Raw genomic sequence first — 25,215 nt, 5'->3', positions numbered from 1 at the left:
AGTCGTCCACTGTATGCTGGGAGTCACCTGTCCTTCCTGCAGCGAGATTAAACTCTACCTTGCAGCAACGAGTTCCACAGATTATTTTTTTTCTTCCCTTTCAGTTTAGTCAAGTGTCCTGCTCCGAGCAGATAAAAGGGAATGCATTTTCAGCGTAGCTTCCCTGTATGCTGCAGAATGACAAGCCTGAAGGAGCTCATTCTTTTTCCCTCCTTTCTCTCAGAGGTCAGTCCATCCCATCTATCTGTGGGAATACAGACAGGGAAGAACTACATCACACAGAACAAAAGTTAACTGCCTCAAACAGAAAAATCAAAAGTAGAACCCAAAACAGAACCCAGATATAAAGTCCTCTGTCAGGGTTTAAAATAAACATTTCTATTTTTCACAGCTTTCATGACTCTCTTCAATCATGTAAAACCAGCTGATTACAACAAAGTTGTCTCTGGCACAAAACGGTTTTTGTAGTTAATTAATAATTAGCTCTGAACTTTTACTGATACCAATATCTGGATGTTCTGTATGACAGTGGTCAATTGTAGAAAAAAAATAACAATTTTTTTTATTAGCACAAAACAGAACAGAAAAAATAAACACGCCTTTTAAGGATGCTTATGCAATGCCTAAGGCACACGCACATCATGGCTTCAGGTAAGTGAAAATTAAAGCTTTTGCAGAGGTATTCTATGGAATTCTGATCCAATTCCTATTTCACCACAACTCTTAGTAACCACCAGCCCTTCTATAGTAAGACTACAAAAGAATGCAATTTTGAAAAGAACTTTTCAAAATGCTTGTGTCTTCTGTAGGTATACTTGCAATCAGAAGAATGCTTTCAGTTAGCCCATCTCCCACAACTGATTGTTCTTATAGTACATCGTTCAGTCTAACCTTAAATAGGAACTTCAGAAATTCAGCTGCAGTCTAAGACACCTTTGCTCAGACATACGGTTGGGGGCAGCAGCACACGACTATACACAAGTCACTATATACAAGGGGCTCACACCATTCTTTTGAGGAGGAAATGCATATTGTTGTCGTGTTTGCCCTTGGAAAACTGCTCACCAAGATTGAAAGTTTCCTCCTACTAGTTTCATCACACTCAGAAAAAGGTTAAAAGTAATCTGAGTACTTAAATATTTTTTAATTACAATTACAGGTTAAGACTCATTACAAGTGTTTTTATCGCTTTGAACTTTTCAGAAATATCTTGGGTGTTTGCCATCCCGCAGGAGGATTTTTCAAACCAGCTCTTTTCCAGATGCGCTCCAAATCTTTCTCGAATTTCACCTAAAACAGGAAAAAAAAGAAAGAAAAAATAGTAACACAGCTCAGAAGCAACGCTCAAGTATTCAGCCACTGCCCATGTGTCCCAAGGAGAATCTAGGTACAACGCACACAAAGGCAACAAATGTTTTAAGTAGGCAGCTTGTTCTAAGTGTCAAAATAGTTAGTCTTACCGCAGAAAATACACTGAAATGCACGAGAATTTGGTAGCATTATTTTAAAAGTCCTGTGAGAGGAAAACTGAGAAGATGGAAAACAAAACTTTTAAGAAAATTAAGAGGATTTCCTCCTCATAAAGTATTCAACACTGCTTCCTACAAATCTGAAGAAATGGAATTACAATTAACCCCAATTTGCACCTAGGCAAGGTGAAAATTAGCAGCGAATGAACTAAACTATATCATAGCAAACATAACAGACTACTGAAAGGCAGTGTTGAATGAGAACATCTACAGTTTGAATGAAGGCCCATGTCTCCCCTCACCCCTTCTACTAAGGGAACTAAAAGGCTTCTGTACAGAAAAAGACAATAGGAAGCACTTGAGGATGTTGGCAAGACAGGAAAGAAATGAAACCATTCTCCCTGATGTAACGCAGACACATGAATTAATCTTTCACACAAATGCTAAAATTCTTCTCCATTAGCCATATATTTATAACTTACTGTCAAGCAAGAAAAATTACGCCTAGTAACTACCACACATACATGTTTACAACCACAGAAATATTCCAAATTACAGCTTCCGAAGATGTACAGGTCAAATACGAAACAGAAAAAGCTATGGTACCAGTAAATACTGAATTCATTAAGGCTCTCTGAGCTGCTGCCATTTTTCCCCACATCAATTCCACCTAAAAACATAATCCGATACCTGAACAGAAGCCAGTTTGAGAAGTGGGCAGATCTATGTCAAGAAGTTCTCTCTACCCTGAGCTTACCTGACGTTTCTTCTTGCGACCTTCCTTTATCCTCCTCCGTACAAACTTTCTTCGCTTTAGCAGCTTTTTGAACTTGTGCCGATTCATTTTCCTTCTGCGAATCTTCAAAACGTTCTTACACTGAAGCTTGTTGTTAAGCGTCCTTTCTCCTTCCTCCACATCAGCTCCCTCATCAGATGGGGGACAGTCATATCGCTGGAGAGGTTCATAGCCCGCTTCCTCCTGACCATTAAGGACTTCTGCGTTAGGAAGGGAGTATCTAACCGTCAGCCAGCTTTCTAAGGGGCTGATGGAAAGTTTTCTGGGGATCAGCATCTCTTCCAGTTCAGGGTCCAGAGCATACCACCGCTGAGGTTGGACTCCGCTCTTGTTAGACGGCTGCGTGCTATAGTGCACAGATGTAGACCGATAGCAAAGAAAGGAAGACACTGACCTTGACAAAAGGTGGCCTTTGAGAAAAAAACAATTTCACTTAAGAGGCAGAATTTTCAAACAGTATCTTAAAAAAAACCTCTGCCCAGCTCTCAAACCATTAGACAACCGTGGCCAGAATAATCTAATAAAGGAAGCTGCTTACAAATATTATATTCCCATCACAAAAGCAACGAAGTCTTTGTTAATTTAATTACATTGCTGTAACGCCATCTGCGAAAACTACATTGTACAATATTTTACTGTGAAAACTGTGTAAGTGCAATTTGGAATGGCTAGGAACTGTTGGCTGTATTAAGCCTTTCTGGTGCAAAAGCATCTCCTCCTAAGCTTAAAAGAAGTCAAATCAGAGCTACACAATACTGACAGAACAGGCCAAAGACATAATAACATTCGACAACCGCTGAATCAACAACAGCCTCACCACTCTCACACTGCTTGCTGGAAAAGAAATTTTTGGGAGCCCAATGACCCCAGAAAAAAAACCCAGAAAATACGTCACACAACATGTTTACCTGTAATTCGTGAAGCCTTCAATAACGGGGAAGTCAGCCGTGATATTAACATATTGCTTCACTTTGTTCACTGTCAGAGCCAGGAATGACTGTTAAAGTAAGAACATTTATTCAATAAGGCAAACATATGGTTTTTACACTTTTAAAGAAAACCTTCAGAGTTCAACCCCAAACCCCTAAAAGATGGGCTGAGACACTCCAAGCACCCTCCTCGTTTTACCAACGCGCTGTGGGATTTCGCTGTAAGGGCCTGGCCCACAAGCACCGGTGTAGCCGAGTTCCAGAGGTGATTAACAAAGCTTCGGCTGTTCCACGTTTAAAAGCAAGGTAACTTCAGCCCCAGTCCCGCTGGCACACTCCTGCCCGGCTCAGTGCGAAGCCGTGACTTCCACAGCAAAAAACCGGAGCGCAAAAAAGCCGCCCGCTGCCCTCAGGCCGTGAGGAACACCCGCTCGGCCTAACGAAGCGCCGTTACCGAGGCGGGCCGGACCGCGACCCTGCTCCCAGCGGCCAGCCTCCCTCCCACCAAACCCCACCACTGCCCCGCTTCCCCAGGCGCGACCCAACCCACGGAACTACCAGACATCCCACCCCGACCCTACACCCTCAACCCGCCGCCCGCCATCACTCACCATCCCCTTCCGCCTCTAAACCCGGAACTTCCGGCGCCCGCGAGGCGCTTCCCCCGGCGAAGCGAGGCCGGGCTGGCTCGGCGGGCGCCCGCCGTTCGCCCGGTCCGGGCACCCCGATCGCGGTCTTTTGTCCCGCCTTGCCGGCAAGGTCCCGGGTTTCCCCCCCACACACACCTTCGGCAGCTGCCCGCCGCTGTTCCAGGGGGAGGGAGGTCGGGGAGAAGGTACTCGGCCCGCCCGGGCCTTCCCGCGGGGGTTGGAGGATGAGGAGGGTTTCCTCCATGGGCGGCCATTTGGCGGGGTGAAGTGGTGGGAAACGGCTCGTTCTCCGAGGGGACGGGTCGGAGCTGGCAGCCTGGGCCCGAGGGAGACGGGGGAAGGTGGCGGAGGGCCGGCCGGCCCTGGGCGGGCTGAGTCCCCTCGCAACAAGAGGGGTCAGGCGGCAGCGGGGCCGCGGGTTGCGACCGCTGTGTTGCGTTGGAGCATCCAGGCGAAGGAAGCGCTTGCGAGGCTTTTGCAAACGGGTTGTCTCCTCTCCTTTCCCGCAGCCATCGCTTCTCTCCTGCTCCCACCCGTCCGAACCGTGGAGCGGGGACTGTTTCCATTGGCGCTGCTCGCAGCAGGCTGAAGAAGGCACATTGGCTCCTTTTCCCCAGCCGGTGTTCGATTCAAACTAGTTCAACTAACTGAGCTTGCCCCTTACCCGTATCAGGTTTGCACTCATACTACAGTCAGGCTTTGAGATGGAAAGTCAATGGCTTTAGAATCATAGAATCGTTTAGGTTGGAAAAGACCTTTAAGATCAAAAAGTCAACCCAACACCACCGTGCCCACTAAACTAAACTAAACCAAACCATGTCCTGAAGTGCCACATCTACACGTTTTTTGAACACCTCCAGGGATGGTGACACCACCGCTTCCCTGGGCAGCCTGTTCCAATGCCTGACAACCCTTTCAGTAAAGAAATTCTTCCTAATATCCAATCTAAACCTCCCCTGGCGCAACCTGAGGCCATTTCCTCTCATCGTTTCAGCTGATAGGAAAGCACTGCATTTTGTTCGCCCGCTCAGTGACAGCGGCACGTCACTAAAAATAGGTCTGAGCACAGAAGCGTGGCGTAACAAGCAGCTGTTACAGTGAGACTTTATATCCCTGTCAGCGTGGGGAGCACGGGAGGCAGCTAGACACTTCTCCCTTACACACCCTCAGCTGCATCTGAGGGCAGGTCTCACAGTGGCTGCTGTCCAGGAACAGCCATACCTGTCTCTCCCACTTACCTGGCTGTTGTTTGTCTTTTCTGACTTGGTACGGGAACCCACCATGTTGGCACAGCATGAAAGTGCCTAATTAGCTGGCATGAAGGAGCAATGTTGAAGCCAATCCCAGACTTCAAAGAACTTTTTGCTTTTATCCGTACCTCAGCCTGAACACAGAGATCTTTTCACCAGCTGCTTTTAGTATTTCAGACCAGAACAAGGGTCTGCCTCAGTTTCAGGTACACCCCAACCGTGTTAAACCCATCTAGCCTGAAGGAGACAGCAATTGTTAAGAGTTTCTTCCTGCAAGGTAGAAGTACAGTTCTCTGGTCAGGGAAGAGAAACCTACAAAGAGAAACCTACATACAGAGAAATTAACGGAAGTAGTTCAGTAAACAGACTGTTTGTTTAAACAAGACTTTATTGAAGACACTTTAGAAGTTTATGTACAAAACAACATTCCCACCCCCATATCAGGATGTTAGTCACCCACTGGGAGCCAAGCAACGGCCTGGTGTGTGCTGTCAGCCTGGGGTCACTCGGAGGTTGCTGAGGAATTTACAGAAGTACCAAATTCACATACTTCAGAGCTGGGCAATTTTAGCCTTGGCACAGTTAGGACTGAAAGAAACCGAAGGACCTTTTCCAGAGAGATGTCTCTAGCAGACTGGACATACTGGAATCTGACAGCCTACGCTGGCCTTACACTGAGGTCAGGTCATTTACTTCTGCAGAGAGCAAGAGGCCCGCTTTGGTTTTGGAAGTGAAGAGGAACCAGCCCCTGGATTTAACTTGCAGTTTTTATCTATTTTAGATGGTTCCAGGAGATACCCATCACTAAAAGCACAGTAGTATTTGCAGGAAGCATTAGAACAGAGCAGTAGCAATACCAAGTAAAAGAGTCAGCCACCTCACTTTCCAAATACACCTAGAGAGAGGCTGGATATCAGACTGGCTATTTCAACTAGCATATAAGAAAACCCTAGAGACACAGACATTAGTGGCACAATTTAAATAGTGACTGACACGTCGTTTCTGTAGTATGCCGTACGCTTCTACCACGGTAGAGTTTCCCCTTGCCAGTCCAGGAAGGAACCGTTTTCTTTTTCACCAAGACGGTCCAGAACAGAGAGAATACCTGGGATAGCCTCTTGCACCTGCATGGGAGCCTAGAGCAAATCAAGCTTAGATTATTACTGGAAATACCCTACAAAAGAGAACCAAATGCATTTAAGGAGTTACTAGGATCAAGTGGGACATATTTTCATGTTTCGTAGTGTGCTTCTGCAGCACATGGAAGTGTATCCTGTACAGTGGGTTCTTGCTCAAGGGTTGGGACAACAAGGGAGTCATACTTTGACATTTTCAGAGAGATGTCACCTACCATGTTTCCGCCCATGTCTGTCTGAAGCCAGCCTGGATGCAAAGAAATACAGAGAATTCCGTCTGATTTCAAGTCTGCAGCAAGACACCTGGTGATCATGTTCAGTGCAGTCTATAAGAGTGGAAACCATCTATTAGCGTGCTAGTTTTACAAACCTTGAGCAAGACCTTAAGCCAAGCTAACTGGCACCTCCCTTCCACCATGCTGTCTCTTGACAAATGAAGGGGCAGTAACAGTATCACAGTAACTTATCCAGATTTAGTGGAGGCTTTGTTCTCAGAGATATCTGTTAAGAGAAGCATTGTGAAAGCTCTATTGCCATAAGCTTACTGCCCAAAGATGAAACTAAGTTATCATGGAAGATAAAGTAGCATTTGAAACTCCTAAGGAGCTGTGGGGAAAATAATATTGACATAAGGACTCTGTTTTTCTGCAATAATCACTACACAAACATTCAGTTTTTCACTTCTGAACAGGGAAAACAAGCATTTTAACAGCTTATGAGTAGGTGGTGTAGGAGAAACTGTATGTTTAATCTTGACTGTTCGTACAAACTCAGTCTCTGGATGTGACAAAACTAAAAACTCCACCTCTCGCTGAGTGGCGTTACCATGTACAGGTCAGCACACCTTTTGTTGAGTTTCATGCCTGCTATCTTGCTTGGACTGGAAAGGAACACAGCTAATAGGACACACACTTGATGGCATCAGTTCCTCCCTGAATGCCAAGTCCCTCTGAAATGGATCTATATCAGAGTAGTGATGGAGCATTTGTAAGCCTGTTCTTAAGAAGTTGGCATGCTTGCTCCAGATGTACAGTTTTCACAGATCCCATTTCCACCCACATGAAGAACAAGAACAGCTCCTGTGTCAGCCTGTCCAAGGAGGTGCTGAGCACCTCACATCTTCATCTCAAGCTCAGAGGGGTCTTTGACTGACAGGCCTGCCCTCACCCGGTGAGCACAGCCCAGGGAAGCCTACAAACCTTTGCTATCCTGTAGGGGTAGACCTTGAGGAACATCTCATTTGCCTGGACGAGTTGCATGGAGGCAGCAAGAGAGGACATATTGATAATAGCAGCTCTATGGCAGCCCATTCCTGTGCTCAGCTGGGCTGCCTTCCTCAGAAGGGGTAGAAATGCCTGTGAAAACAAGAGCTTGTTTTAATTTGGTCAGCTTGCTCTTGGCCCATTCAAGGCAAGCCGGACTCTCAGGTTCTGCTCTATGAAGAATTGCAGTACAGCTCTATGCCACCAGCACAGAATGGTGATGGCTCCCCAGACGAGCTGACCATAGGAAACCTTTCTATAACAGCCAGCTGTAAGTAGCAAGGACCTTCAGTCTCTTCTGCCCGCCTCCTAGACCAACCTGTCTACTGAAGTGACCTCATACGAGATGGATTTAAATAAAGAGAAAGATCCTTGATAAAAAGGATCTCTTGCTGCTCTCTAGGCATGCAATTTGATACCAGACCTGTATCTGTGCAGTTCCAAGGTGACAAATGCTTGGGTTACGTGTCAAGCTCACTAGTGGAAAAGCATCTTACAGTACTGTAGATTAAGTATATTCCTCCCAGTTCTTACCTTGGTGACCATCAGCTGGGCAACTGTATTAGTTTCATAAATGGTGAGCATTGTCTCCGCTGTGACTTCTTCCAAGGAAGCAAGCACATTGATGCCAGCATTGTTAATGAGGCAGTTCAGACCTTTGTCTCCCACAATTTCTTCCACTTCCTTGACTACTTTCTTGATGCTGTTTTCACAGACCACATCTGCACAGGGGAGCCAAGAATAGCCACAGTGAACAGTGAACTGAGTGGTTCAAATGCTGTCTGTCACTACACAACACGTGCTAAATCAAAGCTAAGGCACTAGTCTCAATGGGGACATTTGGGCAGCACACAGAGATGACAATACACAGACGACTACATAAATTATGTTTCCCCAGTGTTATTTCAAGGTGAGCGTGATTGTTTTCAGCTGCTGGAGGTCAGGTACAGCTACTGATCACCCAGGAGACCAGTTTCTTAAGATGCACTCAGCTGACTTAGTTGAACATACTTCTGTATAAGCCCTTTACTCACCCAGTTGGAGGAGCTTGATATTGCTGTATTGCTTGCTAAGCTGCTGGAGTTCCTAGGAAGAAGAAATTATTTGGGTTATCTTTTACATATATTTTATATATATCTATATCTATCTATATATCTATATATCTATCTATCTCCATGGCTATTACATAAAACAGTTTGAGATCTACACCTCTGGAATTGTAACTGCCATTTATTTTCATAATTGGACTGAAGGCAGTGATACTACTTTGTTTTCCAACCTGCTGAGCAGCTTTCCTGAGAGCGGTATCAACTGCTCCAAGAAACTGGACTCTTTACCTGCTCAGTCAAGACACCAGCACCCTAGATTACAGAGTTAGTTCCCAGTGTGTACAACTCGGGTATGTGTTTCTAGTGTAACCAAAGGTCTTCTTCGATCAGGTGGCCACTGTTGCCAGTTCCACAGCAGACGCGGTGCTCAGCCTGTATTCCAAGCCCGTGATTCCCTACTTCTGTAAGAAAAGCGCCGCAATCCTCCTGAAGCTCAGCTAGTGCTAGACACCAGTTCAGGGCAACAGGAATGCTTAAGAAAAGCCACTTGGAATTACTGCTTGCAGGAAAAGTTTCCTAGCAATTTTCCTATGGAAATTCTGTTTCCCAGCACTCTCATTAGCTTCAATTCTTGTAACCAAAGGTGAAGCACACATGAAATCGGTTATATACACAGCAACTGTCCATGAGAACAATTCTCTCTCTGCTAGATAGCTATAATTCAGTCATCTGTCTACTACCTCTCAGTAGAGGCATGACTAGAGGTCTTGGAGAACATTCGTACTCTACTGGTGTTGCTGCTGGACAAAGTGTGTCCAAATTGGATTTATAGGCCCAGCCGGAATACTTAGGTTTCTGCGCCATGTAGCCAAGTGGGAAGTGTGGCCAAATGTAACAGATGGATTACATACTCCCAGCCACGTTTAGGAGCCCGAGCAACCCTGGCCAAACATTCCAGCTCAAGCAAATCCATCTCTTTAGGAGCCCTTTGGGAATAGGGGTCAGGAAGGCTGATTTTGAAAGAGTCCTTCTTTGCCACTTGGAGACATGTAGGGACTCCATGTCCTCTGTCAAGCTATAATGCATTACATCTTTTATCTCAGTTCATACTCTGCAGGATTCTCTCCAGGCTTGTTTAGAAAATTTGTTCTCCCACTGAGGACAATCTACAACTGCAGTTAAGGCTATTAAGGGGAGGGGGAAGGAAGGTGGGAGAGTCAGAAGCACAAAACCAGAAGACATTCCTTCCCTTGGATAGGGCTTAATGGGACAGTTTTCAACAGATTAAAGGCCGAGGACACACTATCTTGTTTATTGATAGTCAGGCATGAAATAGTTCTGCCATGTCAAGGCCTGCAATAATTACGTGGCTTTGGACTGTCCACTGGACTTTGACAGTATCGCTTACTTGATAATAAACTCCAGAAGTGCTCTGGCTTCTCAAGGTTTGTGCATTTATTTATAGTCAGATTGCTTCACTCTCTGACAGAAACAAGCTACTAACTTTTGCTAAAAGGCCGGAGATGTTTGGTGTAGTGACAGCAACTGAGAGGCTTCTGAAGTGAGTAAGCAATATGTTCAATTAAGAACTGCAAACACTGTAGCATTAAGCATTCTCCAGAACATAAACAGCATAAAATTACAATTGCTGCATGCAAATCAGGTTTAAAATTCAATGTTTTTTCCATTTAGTTAATTACTTAGTTAACAAGTGACTCCCACTTCAGTGGTTTAAGTTTCTCAGAAGCAGCTTCCAGGCATAAAGCTAACTTAGACAGCTTTGGTCTTCAAGAATGTTACTCCACCTGATATAACCGTAAGCTGAAAAATCCAGTTAGGAAACCTAAGAATTGCAGAAAAGCCTATTCTTTTTCCTGCGGTGACTAGAAGGAACATGCAGAGAGGAGGACGGAGACAACTTCACGGCAGCACGATCGGATACAGCCATTTCAAGCCACCAGCCACGTATGCTGCTTATCCTCTTCCCCCACCCCAGGTAGTTTTGATCAAAGAGATCAAAGTCCAGAGAACTCCAAAAATATTACTGCAATGCATGCATATACTAGTTATTGACTCCCCACTGAAGGGATAAGCTTTCCTTAAACTCAATGTGGTCATCTGTCAAATGCCTTGTTCTCCGCCCATTAAAAACAAAACAACAAAACCCCACCAAAACAAATAAAACCAAACCTACACCACCAAAGCTGTCTGCAAGTTTTTTGCAGCAGCAGACTTGCGCTCACTTTTCTATGCCAACATGCTAGTGCGGAGGCACTGCACCCAGGACAAATAGGTTAAATCCCTGGGAAGACGAGATCTCGGAGCAGTCTACCAGAGCCAGTGCAAATCATAATGGCAATGCATACATAAGAATAAGTGAGCTCGTTGGTACTGATGTTTGAAGTGCAGCTTGTATTTTAATGTCAGTTTATGCAGTTTCATTTAAAGACAGTAGGTACAGCCAACATATCCCAGGCTAAGTAATTTTTAGTTAGTGTACTGTGATAGCCAATTTAAAAACAAACAAAAACAACAAAAAACCACAACACAACTCCCTAATACTGTGTTTAGCATAGTCAGCTCTAGAAGTGCCTTGTACCTGAATAACTATTTACCCCTGAGAATCAACTCTTAGGGATTCCAAGAAAAATTTAAACTCTGATTAGCGTCCGTTGTTTCCTGCTTGCTGATTTTAATTATGATTAACAAAAAGTCAGCCTACTCCAATTTAAACGAGATCCTCTGGCACTCAAGGCTCCAGATACAGGTTCGTCCGTACACAGGATATTTATTGCTAGATGTCAACCAGGAATGTTATGTTGTCTTTGTCATTTAGAAAGATTTACTTTGCCTTCTTTGTGAAAGCATTATTCACTTCAGTTACAACTCTTGGAAAGGACCTGGCCATGCCAGCCCAGTTGGAAGCAATCAAGCCAAACTAACGCAGCCTGTAGGCAGCTTTGTCAGGCAAAGGATACATGGGTATCCTTTCACATCATCCTGCTTGCACTCCGGACAAAGTCAAAGATGGATCATATTCGCCCATGTCTCTGCGAGACAGGCTCTTCAGTATCCCAGTCTACAGCCAACTGACTGTTTGATTGTGGAATAGCTTACACCAAGCTGCTGCAGACTGCCCCAAATCCATGGCCTCTCTGATTCAAGAGGAGCCAGACCTTAATGCTGTAGGAAGCGCAAAACACTTCCAGAAAAAAAAACCCAACACTGCAATAACCCCAAATTAGAAAGACTTCAAGAATGCCTCCTTTGCCTGATATGACACATCCATCTTGCTAGAGCGCTGCTCCAGAGATTGCTCAGCTGCTCTCCCCGATAGCAGACCACATGGCTAAAATATGTAGCAAAGAAAAAAACAAAAACAAAACCTGACAGAGACAGTGTGCAGAAGCACTTCAGCGAGAGCTCTGTGTCTGACAAGGGAACAGACGCAGCACTGTTAGTAACACTATCTCCTACTTCAGAGGAAGGGAAACAGCACATTAAGCCCTGGAAGCTTTCCAGAGCCCGGTAGAGGACTCCGGAGCAGCAAGGAACTGAACGCTTTCTTGTTCACCTGGGAACACACTTGGGCTTTTGGGGAGAGCAGGAGGAACAAGAGATGCTCCTGTCCCGAGGTCCCATGTTCAGCTCTCAGCACAGCCAAGCTGAGTACAGGAGGCACTGTGAACAGATTTACGCCATGGCCGTTTTGATCCTTTCAGCTACCTTGCTTCCTCAGAAAACCATCTCTTCCTTCCATACCTCAGCAAGTCAGAGGGGGGACTACAGGGGCTACAGCATCATTAGGTGTAGTCTGAGACTGTAGATCAGAGTTTTTTCCCTTTTATGGGGAAGCGGGATGGGGGAAGAGCGAGCAAGAAAGAAATGCAGGAGGGTAGGGGAGAATTACAGATGGGTCCATGAGCCCATACAGGCTGCCTAATAATAACCGTACTGTGGTTTTGTCCATCTGGAGTGCAAAGACAGGACGTCAGGATTATTTTGCAAGAGATTTGTAGCTGCTTCCACTCTCAGTGCTGGAGCAGCCCAAGTAAAGGCAGATGAGAAACAGTGTGGCTGAAGGAGTCTAGTATGGTACTTTTCAAGGAGGGGCAGCGGTTATCTAGATGCGCCTGCAGGCCTGCTGCATGTTATCCTGTGATCTAAAGTCCATTTGTTAGGCAAATGTTCTGTGGAGGCCACCTAGGAGCTATTCAGCACAAAAACTCAAGTTATTACAACTTCTGCCAGCACAGACTCACATGCAAAAGCTTGCAGCTGTTCAGCATTATCCCAGGGTTAGCAAGTTACAGGAGACATGCTGCTTTCTGTAGTAAGCAGAGGAAAGCAAAGTCAGACCCTTCTCCAGCATCTCTTTCTAAAGTCAGGACCTTTGGGGCTCTTGTCTGTCCAGTTTGGAGGACTCCAGAGTATGCAGTCATCTGCATCTGTAACAGCATGCCCTCTGCCCAGAGATTCTCTGGATAACTCTTGAGAGATTCTCTGGATAACTCTCGGCTACCCAGGAGTTGCTGCTGGCTATTGTCCCCAAGATGGGCCCTGGATTTGCCAGTAGCTAAGCATATTTAATCACTTTTCCTCTAAAAAATGGAAGGTGATTTTTAAAAGGCCTTTCATTTAAGCTCTTCCCATCCTTTCTTCCCCCCCTGCGTTCTACAACAGGACAATGCTACTCTAACCAAACCAGATGAGAGCAGAATTTAAGAGAACTGTCCAAAGTTGCTGTTCTCCGAGTTCGTCCTCTAATCCAGGAGAGGAAGTGGGAGGCAGTGTATTTGTATTAAGGGGGATTTTTCACATGGTCCCTTACCACGAAGCAAAGTGGGAGGAAACAAAAGTAGACTGCTTAAATCACTGTCAAGAGAAAAAACAACCACTGACAGCTCAGGTGTACAGAGAAAGAACAAGTCACTCAACTTTACAGCCCAGTCGGCGTGGTCAACTAACAGGTCTTAGATGGGCAAAGCCCATTTCATGTGCACTAAGACAAATCTGCAGTGCCAGCCTCTGGAGTGCAGGAACCTGAACTCTGCGTTTTCAGGATTTGACTGGAAAGTCAGTGAAGGCAAAGCTTTCTCTCTGGGGAAAAAAAAAAAAAAAAAGACAAGAAAATCACTGAACCTTTGCCTTCCCTTACCATACCACACTTGAGCAACACTGCCAAATGGGATCCAAGCTTTGAGATAGTCAGTCGTATACGGTGCTAAACCTCCCATTGCTAAAGGCTCGAGCACGTCTGTGCTTGCCCTCTGCCAGCTAGAAGGACTAGCAGCATGGGGGAAACACACCTCAGAAGGTCAGAAAGTTTTGTGCCAACTTTATGCACTGCAGATGGGACACATAATACTAGTGAGACTACTACAATACCTTTAGTAAAGATTTCCCTTCCTTGTGGAGTTTCCAAACCCATCTGTTAGAAATACGCTTTCAGCTGGCTGCAGAGGTTTCTATTGATGTACTGCCAAAGCACAGCACATGGCCTAGAGGTCCTTACAAAGAACAAAAACCCGCCCTGATCCACCAAAGACAAACCTTGCCCCCCCCAACCAAAAAAAAAAAAAAAAAGCCGTTTAGGATGCACCCCATGTGGCCTGCAGAGTCACCGCTCGGGGTTACTGGAATGTGGCTCTTGGCCAGCTTCCTGCCTACGTGAGACATGACTGCCAGCAGTCTTTCCAGGTTTCTACCACTGCAAGCAAGAAGCGACCCAGGCTCTTCCCAGGCACACTATTTGAAGGCTATTTCATCTTCTTGTGCAGGTTTACCAGCCTTTTTGCTGAAGATTTTTAAGTACTGGCAATGCAAAAAAACTCACAAGTTGCGTTAAGACACGTCCGTGTAATGTTTCCTAGGAAGCTCTTCTTATTGAAGGAACCACTTTGCTTCTCCATGTAATTGATCCAAGACCATTATAACGAGAAATCACTTCTGAACACAAGGGCCAACTGGTGAAAAAAACAGAACCTCTCTCAGCACCAGCTAAGGCAGCTTTAGAACAAACAACTAAGCAGGGAGATTTCTATCTAACAGCAGGTCATATGTCTCTGCTGGTTTCCTGTACCGCTACTGTACCATGCTGTTGTGCAATCACCAATAGGAAATAAATCTGGGATAAATGCCAGATCTTGTAACAGGAGTTAAAAGCGAACAGAATGGTAGTGAATACCTGTTCAGGAGCTCATGTAGTGCCAAAGGGGGGCCGAGGGGGGAAGCTGCAGGAACCGGTGGCTCTGAAAGGCAGTCTGTGCACCAGGTTTCAGTCTCGCTGGACTGTTTCTCAGCAATTCAATTCAGAAATATCCTAAATGTGTCTTTGTGCTGGAGATTTTTTTTTTTTTTTTTTTTTGACAAGAAACAAGATTAAGACCTTTTTCTTCAGTTTCACAAGTTCCTGTAGGGCAACACAGTGCTAGCGGAGAACCGAGTGGTCAGACTGCAGGTGTTATCTGACCAAGCCTGTACTACCACCCTTGAAGCGGGAGCCTCGGCACCATCTTTTAAAGTTTTTGTATAGCTAAGCAGTAAACAAAGCTGCTACATTTTGTTTATTGCTAGCATGGTGTGATCACGGTTTGCGCTGAAAAGAATACAATCAGCCTTAAGGGAACAGACATATAAGTTTACCTCCGCACACACTAGGGAATTTGCCTTTCGCTAAGGCAGCCTTGTGCCATGCTTGAAATAGGGGAGATGCAGAAGTAGGGCTTTTGGTATCAATTCTCCTACCGAATGCCTGCGGCAATACGCAGGGATTTGAAAAGTCACAGAGTTGAGAGCTCGGATTCTTGCAGTTCTGGAGCACTAGAGCTTTCCTAGGAAAGGAGGAGGGTGATACCTGCGTGTATTGCTGTGCTGCCCTAGCAGCACAGGTAGAAACCTTACTAAGGAGAGTCAAGATCAGACTTGGGATGCAACAGAGGATGCTAGCAGCCACAAAGTGAGCAGACTGATAACCCTCATTATCAATTTGCCTCCCAAAGGTTTGGGCGCAGCCTTTAATTTGTCTGACAGTCATTTATAACAGTCTAGAGATGGGGAAGAAGTCCAAACGCTTCACTGCTATGCTGTAGCAGTAGGAATACTGGCTGAAAGGGGAAAGGGCTGCAAGTGAATTCACCAGCAACACGTAACAAAAGCTACCATGGTTTCAGCAGAGGGTCTGGTCCCTACCCAGCCAAGAAGGGCACTAAGAGGAGTGTTGAATTCGTCATTCATTTGGGCCTTCTCGCTTGTTGCAAGTCCAGCGGAGAAAGGAAAGAGACAGACAGGGCACAGCTCCTTCTGGGGACATAGACACACCACGTAGAATGGGCGAGGAAAGCTGTAACAGGTTTCACTGGGAGAGCTTCTGGGGGGCTGGACTACCCCTGCAGGGCTCCGGGTCCGTGCAAAACTGGAGAAGGCCAGGACATACTTACCTCCAGCTGCAAATCCAGCGAGAAACTCGGGGACTAGAGCTAGCGGCTGGCAGGAGCGCTTGAGATGCTGCAGCTGTCCAGCCTGCCTGCCCAGCTGGGGCCAGGGCTGCAGTGTTTCCAGCTCACCTCTCCTCCTCTCGGGAACGCACCCAAGTACCCAAAAACAACATCCCGTGCCCATTTCACCTCCAGCCTCGGAGACTTTCACGGCCCCGACTCTACCCCATCCGGCCACCTACCCCGGGTGGCAGCTCAGCCCCCAGTTCCCATCCCACTCCGGCTACTGGGACCCCAGCGCTTGGTCGCAGAGATGCTTGACCTGTTCTACGCTTCCACAAATACCTTCTCACCCCCCCCGGCTCCAGCCCCAGGCCCCCCCCGGACTACCACTGCCTGCCAGCCACCAAGACGTGTGCTTCTCCTGCCAGGCTCCTCTCGGGAGAGGTAGCGAGACCCCCGGCAGCCCGACCGGCACCGGGGGACCCCCGGTCCCCGCAAAGCGAAGGGAGACACGATGCTCCGGCGGGCTGGCAGCATCCCCACCCGGGGAATTCCGTTCCCCCCCCCCCCCCAACCCCGATCCCGGGTTACCTGCGCTTTCTCGGGATACCGGCAGGTAGCAAAGACGAAGTCCGGGGAAGGGTTGGCCGCTGCGAGCCCCCGCACCAGCCCCAGTCCGATCCCCCGGCTGCAACCGGTGATGAGGACGGAGCGGCAGCGCGGCTGGGCCATGCTGGCACGGCTCGGTTTGGCTCGGTTTGGCTCTCCTCGGCTTTGCTCCCTTCCCAGCGCAGCCCCACGCAGCTCTTAACCTGCGCGGCGCGGAGCCGGCACCGCCGCCCCGATCCCGCCCCCGTCGCCCCGCCCGGCCCGGCCCGGCCCGGCTCGGCTCGGCCCCGTACCTCCCCCGCTGCCTCTGGCCTCAGCCAAAGCCCTTCCCGACCGCCCACGGTCCTTCGGTTCCCCGGACCGCCGCCGCAAGCCCCGGGGCTCGGCTCCCGTCCTCCCGGGGGGACACAGGCGGGTGGTTTGGAACTTTGGGGTCCCGGGAGAATCCCGAGAGACCGGGGCCACGCAGCCAGCCCTCAACAGCGTGGGATGGTGGCCTGAGTTTTTGTCTGTAGCGTTGTTCCCCCCCCCCGTGGAAGAAAACGATTGGCCTTCCAAGAGGGGAAGATAAATTTGTTCTTCCCTCTCTCGCCCAGATCACAACCTAACTCGCTCCCCGTACAATCACCTAAACGCCCCGTTTCACAAATTTCCGCGGGGAAAAAAAAAAACCCCAGAACTCTGTCACAGCGGCGACTGGCTGCCCCGAGCGTGGCCGCAGTTCTGCGGGGCATGGTGTGACCGCTCTGTAAGAAATAATCCTTATTCATAAGACTGACATAAATGGACAATGGTGAAATTGCTACCCCCAGCATCTCGGAGTGGGTAGAAGAAAAGATAGAAGTTCTCTAACAGGGTGATGAAGCAGAGGCAGGAACGGAACCCACGTTTCTGGACTCCCCAAGTTACTGCCAGAGGCACAGAGCAAGCTGCCTTTTTTGCCTGTTATGAGCATTTCTTTCCTATTCATCCTGCATTGTGGGTGACCTGTTCCTGGAAATCGCTACAGGCTTCCTTGCTTTAGCTAGCCCTCACACCTATTACCCACAGTGCCTGTGCATGCTTTCCCACATAAATAATCTATTATTGACTGCACATATTCATGCATATAAATTGGTATATGCAGGTATAAAGGCTTTAATTACATCTGTTAGTACTATATTGCTCTTTCTTTTCTTTATTAAAAGATCAGTAAGCTTTTACAACATTAAATTCATCCTGATATAGGTCACGAATAGCCTCTCCCCTTTACTTGGAAAACTAAAGCACAAAGACATTTGGTCATTTGTACACATTCTATGGAAAAGCCCAAAATTTCTGATGAGTCTGCCCCATTTCCCTTTTGTAGGTTTTATTATTTCTAAACAACTGCAGTAGCTCCAAATAACATACGGGATCTGCATATCTGAAAATGCCTATTACTGCTGGATAGCTCAAAAGAAGGTTTGATATTCACGTCACACTCCCAGCGTGACATGAAGATGACAAGATACTTGCAGTCATTTCTCATATCTCAGGCCCTTAGACACAAAAAGTGTGGACTGCAAGCAAAGCTGCCCGGTGACGTGGCTTCTTGATCAGTGTTTTTGTTGTTATCTTTGTGTAGAAAGTCATGACTACGATGCTTATTTCTGGTATACCAAGTCTCTGCACGCAGAACAGTCCCCAGCCTGCTCTCTTCCTTCAGCAAGTAGAGAATCCCGGGCTCTCGCAGAGCCAAATGCTTCGGGTTCTTAACATTAAGCAGGAAACCGAGACCAAGGTTTAGCGGATACAAAGTGTTTGCCCATTGCAAAAATTTTAAATACAAAGTATGTTGTGTTTAATTGTGTGTTACGTTGCCTTTTTATGGCATCATAAACATACGCAGCACTTTGCAAACAAACCATAAGGGCAATATCCATCATAACAGAGGTGAAATGATTTGTCTTGAGGCCACTGAGCCATAGGTCAGGGGACAACACCCAGTTGTTGCGCTCTACCTGATGGATGACTCACACCAAAAGGGAAACGGCCACATTGGTTTTCAGATAGTTTCTGAAAAGCATCCCAGCCTCCTTCACTCCCAGGCAGGGGTATCCGTAGACATCAGCTGGGAACCAGGACTATTATTTCTGTACTGGGCTCAAATCAGCTTTTCAGGTTTGCTGTGTGTTACTGGAGCTGTGGTGAGGGCCCATAAATACATTCTTTCCTTGTGACAAACAGGAGATAGAATGGGTCGGTACGGACATGTCTTGTTTAAGCCGCCATGTTTCACATCACATCTATAACGAGCGGAGAGCACCAAACCCCACCGCTCAGCTAATGAGCGAAAACTGGTTGGTTTAACATACTCCCTGTGGAACAACTCACACTGTGTATGTGTTGTCCCTTTCCCTGCCGTGAATGTGAAAAGCTGCATCGTGAAACACCTTTCTCAGGCCACCGGAAAGAAATGGACATTGAAGGGCAGAGCGTGGACTTGGGGGTGCCACACTTCAGGCTCACAAAGGGAAGCCAACAGTCTATTGCCAGTCTTGCAACGCCCAGGAGCGCCGTTACGGTGATAGGTAAGGCAAATGACGGAAAGATTTCTTCTGCTTTGAATGGGCTTTGTATCAAGTCTCTGAGGACTGCCAAGGAGACGTTGAAAATGCCTCACTATGCTCTCCCTGACTTACTCCCATAGAAATACTATTCTCTCCGTCCTTTGAGGTTGGGTTAGCTACGTTCATTTTGAAGTCACATGGGCTTCTTACAAGCTGTTAGTAGCACTGGATGCAAGTGCCACCTATTACTCGTGAAGTATAGTCAGGCCAGTCGTTTCTCCCTGGGCCCTAGCAAGGTTCAGACGCTCAGCTGGGATTTAGAGAGTTATACCTCAGCTCCTGGCTATACAACAACTTCCTTTGTCAGCTTGGGCAAGTGAGCAAGAGCGTGTTCGTGCTGCCTAAGCTTTGGCACATTGTTTAGGCAGCTGCTATTCCTGTGTAGTTTCGAGACAGACACGTCCACGGCAGGGTTTGGAGAAGTCTAATTGCAATTCGAATACCTGTCTTTACCCATCAGCTATACAGAAAAAAGAGGGAATTCCCCAGCTTTAGTATCTAAGTTCTCAGGCAGTATGAATATCCCTCTTACTATTTCCATATCGTGTCCTCTACTGGCTCCACGGCGTTGTTTTCATAAGGAAAAGTGCTCTAAAGACTGAAAGGAACTCACGTGCCACGAAGGGATCAACCGTGAGTGACACTCCACAATAGGACCCTTGGGAAGGGCCTCCAAGCCCTCCACCCTCTCAAGGTTCAGCGGCTTTGGAAATCGCGTTGCCTGGGGTGCTGATTACCTTGACAGTGATGGGTGGTAGTCACTCACTAAAGCTTAGCTCAGGCTTGCAGATAAGAGGCCAGTTTCACCCATAGAGGTTTGGAATGAATGCATATTCAGCCACGCATAAGCTGCTAGCGCTCACACACCCTCACCCAGAAATCAGCGGCTAATATCGAGGGGTTCCAGAACACCAAAATAATCAAAGAAATGTCTGATTATTGCTCTGCCATATGCAAAAATCCATGTGTGGCTCCATCACCCTTTATTTAAGGTGGATCCACAGAATTGGATTCCACTGTTCTCTAAAGCCAGGGGGAAAACCTTATCTTTGTGCAAAGATCGGATGTGGTAACAAGCCAGCAGTAAGTTTGCCTGTATACTGATACTTGTGTTTTTCTCCATTCTTCCCAAAAAAGCTCCGTTCCAGAAATCTGTCTCACAAACACTAACAGTCTCTTCTTTTCCAAGTGGTTTAATCAATTACCTTCCTTCCCATGCATACTGCGTTAATTTCAGAACAATTCTCTTCACGCATTACCAACAGGATTTTGTTGGTTTGGGAGAATTTTTTTAAAAATCTCTGTCAGGCAGAAGACTGCTTAGTCGACCTCTTTGTGCTTGTAATTTATTCAGTCCTTGCTGTCAGCACGTATGAGTGCTAGCGCTGCCAGGCATAGCTGGAATTTTGCGCATGTGAGTTAAGCCCACGGTGGCAGCGCTCGGATTAGCAGCTTCTGGGCTCGTGTTGTGTGTACGCTCCGTTTGGTACACGAGCACTAGTGGGTGTGCGATACTCCTGCCACAGGGCAGGAGGGCTACAATCAGGATTGACGTAATCACAGCGCAACTTTGCTGACCCGAGACATCGGAGACACGCATTAGGCACTTTAGACCGTGCTTGGCGCTGTGCTTGCATTCAAAGGTGATTGTTGCTGACTGCAGATTAAATCCCTAAATGGTGCTTTTTAACTCTATTTCACTGGTATTTGCCTTCGAGTTCTCAGGTTTTCCTTACCGTGTTCCTCCTCTAGTCCGGGTCCTGCCAGTGGAAGCCCCTCTTTATCGAGCCGTTAGGAGTATTCTCCTGCCAGTAGCTTTTGTGCTGACCAGTAGAACAAAAAGGATCGAATCCCACTGAAGTCAAGGGCACTTTTGTCACTGCCAGAGTGCAGCTATAGGACTTCAGGCGCAGGGTGCTTGTCTCTTGTCTGGAATTCAGAGCAGTTCTTGAAGGGGAAGAAACAGTCTAACTAGAGGAAGATGTTTTTCTCAGTAAATAAAACATATACTGAAAATCCCTGCTGTTGTCTAGATACACAAGACACAGAATTGACCTGTACAGAATTCTACGTAATGCTTTTCAGAGCTCCAAGGTTTTCCTAAAAAAGAAGCAGCTCCTATTCTGCTTTTACAGATGGGGAGACTGGGACAGGGTCCAGTCATATAGGCCAAGGTCACACAGAGTTGGTGACAGATTCCCTTAGGCGAGCAAGGTCCCATCCCCTTCGGAAGACATTTTTTCTGAGTAATAGCAGGTAAACACCCAAGTTACAAGACATAGCAAGGCACGTATGAGAGAAACACTGCCCAGAGCTCCTTGCTGTGCTGGAGATGGCAAACAGCAACCAGGTCCAGTGTTTGAGAATTCTCTTCCACCAGCTGGAGTTGAATTGCAGCCGAAGTGAATCCAGGCAGCCCGTCCCGTCTTCTCGCCTCAGTTCTTCTCATCTCCTTTCCAGCTCTTACTGCTCTGTTTGCCACGGCTTTTAACCAAGTTCTGTGTGCTAGAAGCTAGTTCCTCCAGGCCTGCTTTTGTTTAACTCTTGAAGTAAAGTCCAGATTTCAGCACACTGTTAACGACAGTCTAATAAGGCAATTTTTTATGCTGTTTAGCTCAACCCGAGTTGAGTTGGATACACCAGAGGCAGAAATAATTTGCTTAGTAATTTCTCACCCACATTTAAAGACAATAACAAGAGTTGCGTGGCAACTCCTGGAGAGGAGTTACCTGGCAGGACAATGGAGAAAATACTTTTATTTTGTGTGAAGCAATACTCTTAAATAATTGCTACTTGCAGTTTCTGTATTTGAGTGAGCTCCATTCATTCAGCTCCTCTTTGGTTTAGGTCTGCCTTTGTGCAGGACATGCTGCAAGATTATTTTTTTCTTTGCAGGTCTCTGGCACTTTTTCCACCCAAGGACATATCAGAATATCAGAATATTTATAGTGTTTGTGGAACTATAAATCATTATTAGAGTGATAGTCTGTGGGCAAAACAAGCAAAATAAGGTTTAAAACAGACACTCCCTCTAACTAAATGGTTTTGAATCACCAATCCACAGCTTTCAGGTCAGCAGAATTCAGTTTGAGCAGACTCTAGGAAGTCAAACACGAAAGGAGTAGCCACCCTTCACAAACAGAGGTGCACAAAATACTCTGCCACAAGCCAAAGCCATGATCAGTTTCGGTACTTCAGATGTGGCCATATCAGAACTTAAGTGGGCTTCAGAGGTAGCAATGAACTCCAAAACTTCTGGCCAGACTTGAGGTACATGCAGTGAGCTCAGCAACAAAGGTGGACAGTTTCTGACAGAGGTTGAACCTCTCTCCCATTTCCCACCATGCTGATTTTCCAGAGGTGCAAAGGGCTCAGCACCCAGCTCTGCATGGAGACAATGTCTGCACTGAAACTTACGGTAAATCCCAATTAAAGCCTCTCTTCCAAATGTCTAACAGGGAAATGAAACTTGCTTTTCTCACCTGATCTCAAAAATTCCAAGCTTCCTTGTTCATTCAATTCTTCTTTTATCATGTCAACCACTGGCTTCCTATCTTTGGCTCACGCGGGGTCGGGGGATCTCTCTTGGTCACCACCTGCCTGGCACACACTGGGCTCGAAGTCCCATATGTGAGGAAATAATTCTTTAGGCTCTCACCTCAAAAAAGGAAAGCTTTGTTGGCTGACCCTCTGCTGGTAGAGAGCAAATACAGATCTGAAGGTGTGACCATCCACCTGCACATTGGATTTATAGCTGTGCAGTCCATTGTTAAGGAAACAGTAGCCCCAGTAAGCCTAAAGGATTATTTCCCATGAAGAAAGGAGGACTAGGCTGTGTTGGCAGAGCAGGTAGGCTCTATCTGAAGAAAGAGAACCATAGCCTCACCAAGAGTGTAGTGTTTTGTAAGTCAGCAGTTTCAGCAAGCACTGTCCCTTCAAAGCTTCTAGCCAGTGAGATAACCTCTCTCCAAGCAGAAAGAATTACATGTGAACACCAGATACAGAGAGATCAGAGAGGAGTAACCTGAGAGATGTTCTGATCAACAAGAGCCATAGTGCAGTCTTCAGATGTTCAGAAAAGAGAAGTCGTTAATTCACCTTAAGAGCCAAGACTTGTATATGCATGCACATACATAAAAATGGGGGTTTTTTGTTTTAGGTGAACCTAAGCTCCTGGTCTGTTTGCTCAGCCCAATACCAATTTCTGTGTTTTGTAATCTTTGTAACCATGAGAACTAGATTTTTTTTCTGCCTTCTTAAAATTAAAACTTAAATTCTCTCACAATTTCTTACCCAGTAGGGCTACAGGTTGGAAACAAGTTCATTTTATGATGCGTGATACAGTCACAAGCGCTGGTAGCTGGCAGGAGCTAAAGTAAAAAGATTGGTCTCAGTACTACAAATACAGTAACACCACTATGCACAGGTTTCAGCTGGAGGAACTGGTCAGGTCAGAGGTTGTCGTATTTTCTAGCTACAAGGACTTAGACATAGTCATAATGCAGGCCTGCATCACTTATCTAGCCTCATGAAATATGCCCTAGATAAAATGCCAATGGTATCTAGAAAAGAGCAGTTGATCCTTCAGTAAATACTGAAATAATATCTGAGCAGAATTACACATCATTTACTCTACATACAGCTCTGGTTCCTAGGAAACAAGTAGAAATTAAAGAACTAAAAGGTTCAGAAAGCAAGCTCTTCACCGAAGAATTGACAAGTTCCCCAAGAGCTCATGTGCAGGACTGACTGCCTGGCTGACACAAAGGTGATTTCCAAAGTCACGGTTAGGTTGCAGACTGTCTCATCGCATCACTTCACATGAACCACCACAGTTCTGCCAAGTATCAGTGGTTTCTCATTGCTACTCCATCAGATGACCCCAAGGTGAAGGATGTTTTTCTAATCACACAAAAAACAGCCCTGTTCCTTTCAGCTCTGTAGGAAACATTGGGAAAAGCAACTGCCACTTAATCAGATGTAAAGAGACAAAAAGGAGGGTTGCAAGAGGGTGGTAAGCATACGTGAGGTACAAGGAAATGACTTCACACAGTATTTTTTAACATTTTCTCCGAAGACTAAGCTGATTTTTTTCCCAGGCTCTTTTACAGCGTTGTGCCCAATCACATCCACTTGACACCTACCACAGGAACTGTGCTTACAAAAGATTAAGTGAACAAATGCAAACTGGTGCCAAGAAACGAGAAGAAAATAATGTCAGCTCCATTAATGGGACTTCTGGCTTGCTTGTTGTCAGCAGCACTTACTTCCCCAGGTTGTCTCAACAGTTCCCCGTGGCCGTCTCACACCAAAACCATCACAGATGTTCATCCACTCCGAAACATTTTCACACCCTGCAAACTGACATGGAGCCCATTTCTCTCTTCCATGCGTCAAAGGGTTCTGCAACAGTTCTGCAATCTCCCAGAGAACAGCTACAGTTGTTACCGGTACAGCTTGTTCATTATTACACATGTGAGGAGGACCAGAGCCATTACTGTTCACGATGAATTTCTGGTATCTGAAGCACATGGTAACTGCTGGGTGTACACACAAAAATTCAACTATGACAGATACCACATTTCTTCGCACTCAGCACAGTAAATGCTGAAAAACTACTTGCTTGTAAATTCCCCTAGAGTTACCAAATACACCTGATAACTCTTTAATCTTGGACTTCCTGAGGAAAGTAAAATGATACAACATTTGCCTGCCCTTACGGCTGTGCGCCACACCATCAGATAGTGAGAATAGGCACACCTCTATGAAAGAGAGGTGCATCCACTCCCATCCAATGAATCAGCCCCCATATTTCAACAGTTCTATCCTACACTTCCTCTAGCTACTCTGAGCACCTTCTCCCAAACCCACCTCACTGCCAAGACATTCTGTGTAGCTGTCTGTATTCAGTTTTTTGCTGCTAAAGACAGATTGTTCTCTTCTAGAACAGGATGTCTTTTAATCCTGTGATATAATCTCTTTTGTTTTGGAACCAAACCATTTTAATGTAAAAATATACATTCTCCCTTGTTTCT

General features: G+C 46.3%; 3 protein-coding genes across 3 annotated transcripts in view; all 3 read right to left on the bottom strand.

Annotated features, from left to right (window-relative positions):
* MXRA8 (matrix remodeling associated 8) overlaps positions 1-3,284 on the bottom strand; it is a 42,467-nt gene extending 39,183 nt beyond the window's left edge. The window contains exon 1 of the mRNA XM_052791679.1: positions 3,174-3,284. The gene's annotated coding sequence lies outside the window, so the exon portion shown is untranslated. The remainder of the gene's footprint in view (positions 1-3,173) is intronic.
* On the bottom strand, positions 1,124-3,262 carry AURKAIP1 (aurora kinase A interacting protein 1). Its single transcript, XM_052791681.1, has 3 exons — positions 3,174-3,262; positions 2,227-2,675; positions 1,124-1,290 (listed from the first exon to the last, which is right to left on the bottom strand). The coding sequence occupies exons 1-3, from the start codon at positions 3,223-3,225 to the stop codon at positions 1,183-1,185; spliced, it is 609 nt and encodes a 202-aa protein (XP_052647641.1). The 5' UTR covers positions 3,226-3,262; the 3' UTR covers positions 1,124-1,182.
* Positions 3,285-5,462: 2,178 nt separating the features above from the next.
* Positions 5,463-16,764, bottom strand: LOC128143806 (C-factor-like). The gene is made up of 6 exons (XM_052791512.1): positions 16,572-16,764; positions 8,527-8,578; positions 8,027-8,214; positions 7,430-7,585; positions 6,446-6,556; positions 5,463-6,230 (listed from the first exon to the last, which is right to left on the bottom strand). Exons 1-6 carry the CDS (start codon positions 16,710-16,712, stop codon positions 6,117-6,119), a joined length of 762 nt encoding a protein of 253 aa, XP_052647472.1. The 5' UTR covers positions 16,713-16,764; the 3' UTR covers positions 5,463-6,116.
* Positions 16,765-25,215: the final 8,451 nt, after the last annotated feature.

Source organism: Harpia harpyja, chromosome 7, assembly GCF_026419915.1.
Source record: "Harpia harpyja isolate bHarHar1 chromosome 7, bHarHar1 primary haplotype, whole genome shotgun sequence".
NCBI classification, from domain to species: domain Eukaryota; kingdom Metazoa; phylum Chordata; class Aves; order Accipitriformes; family Accipitridae; genus Harpia; species Harpia harpyja.
The sequence above is the reverse complement of the archived record's forward strand: the minus strand, read 5'-3'. Positions and strand labels throughout refer to the sequence as shown.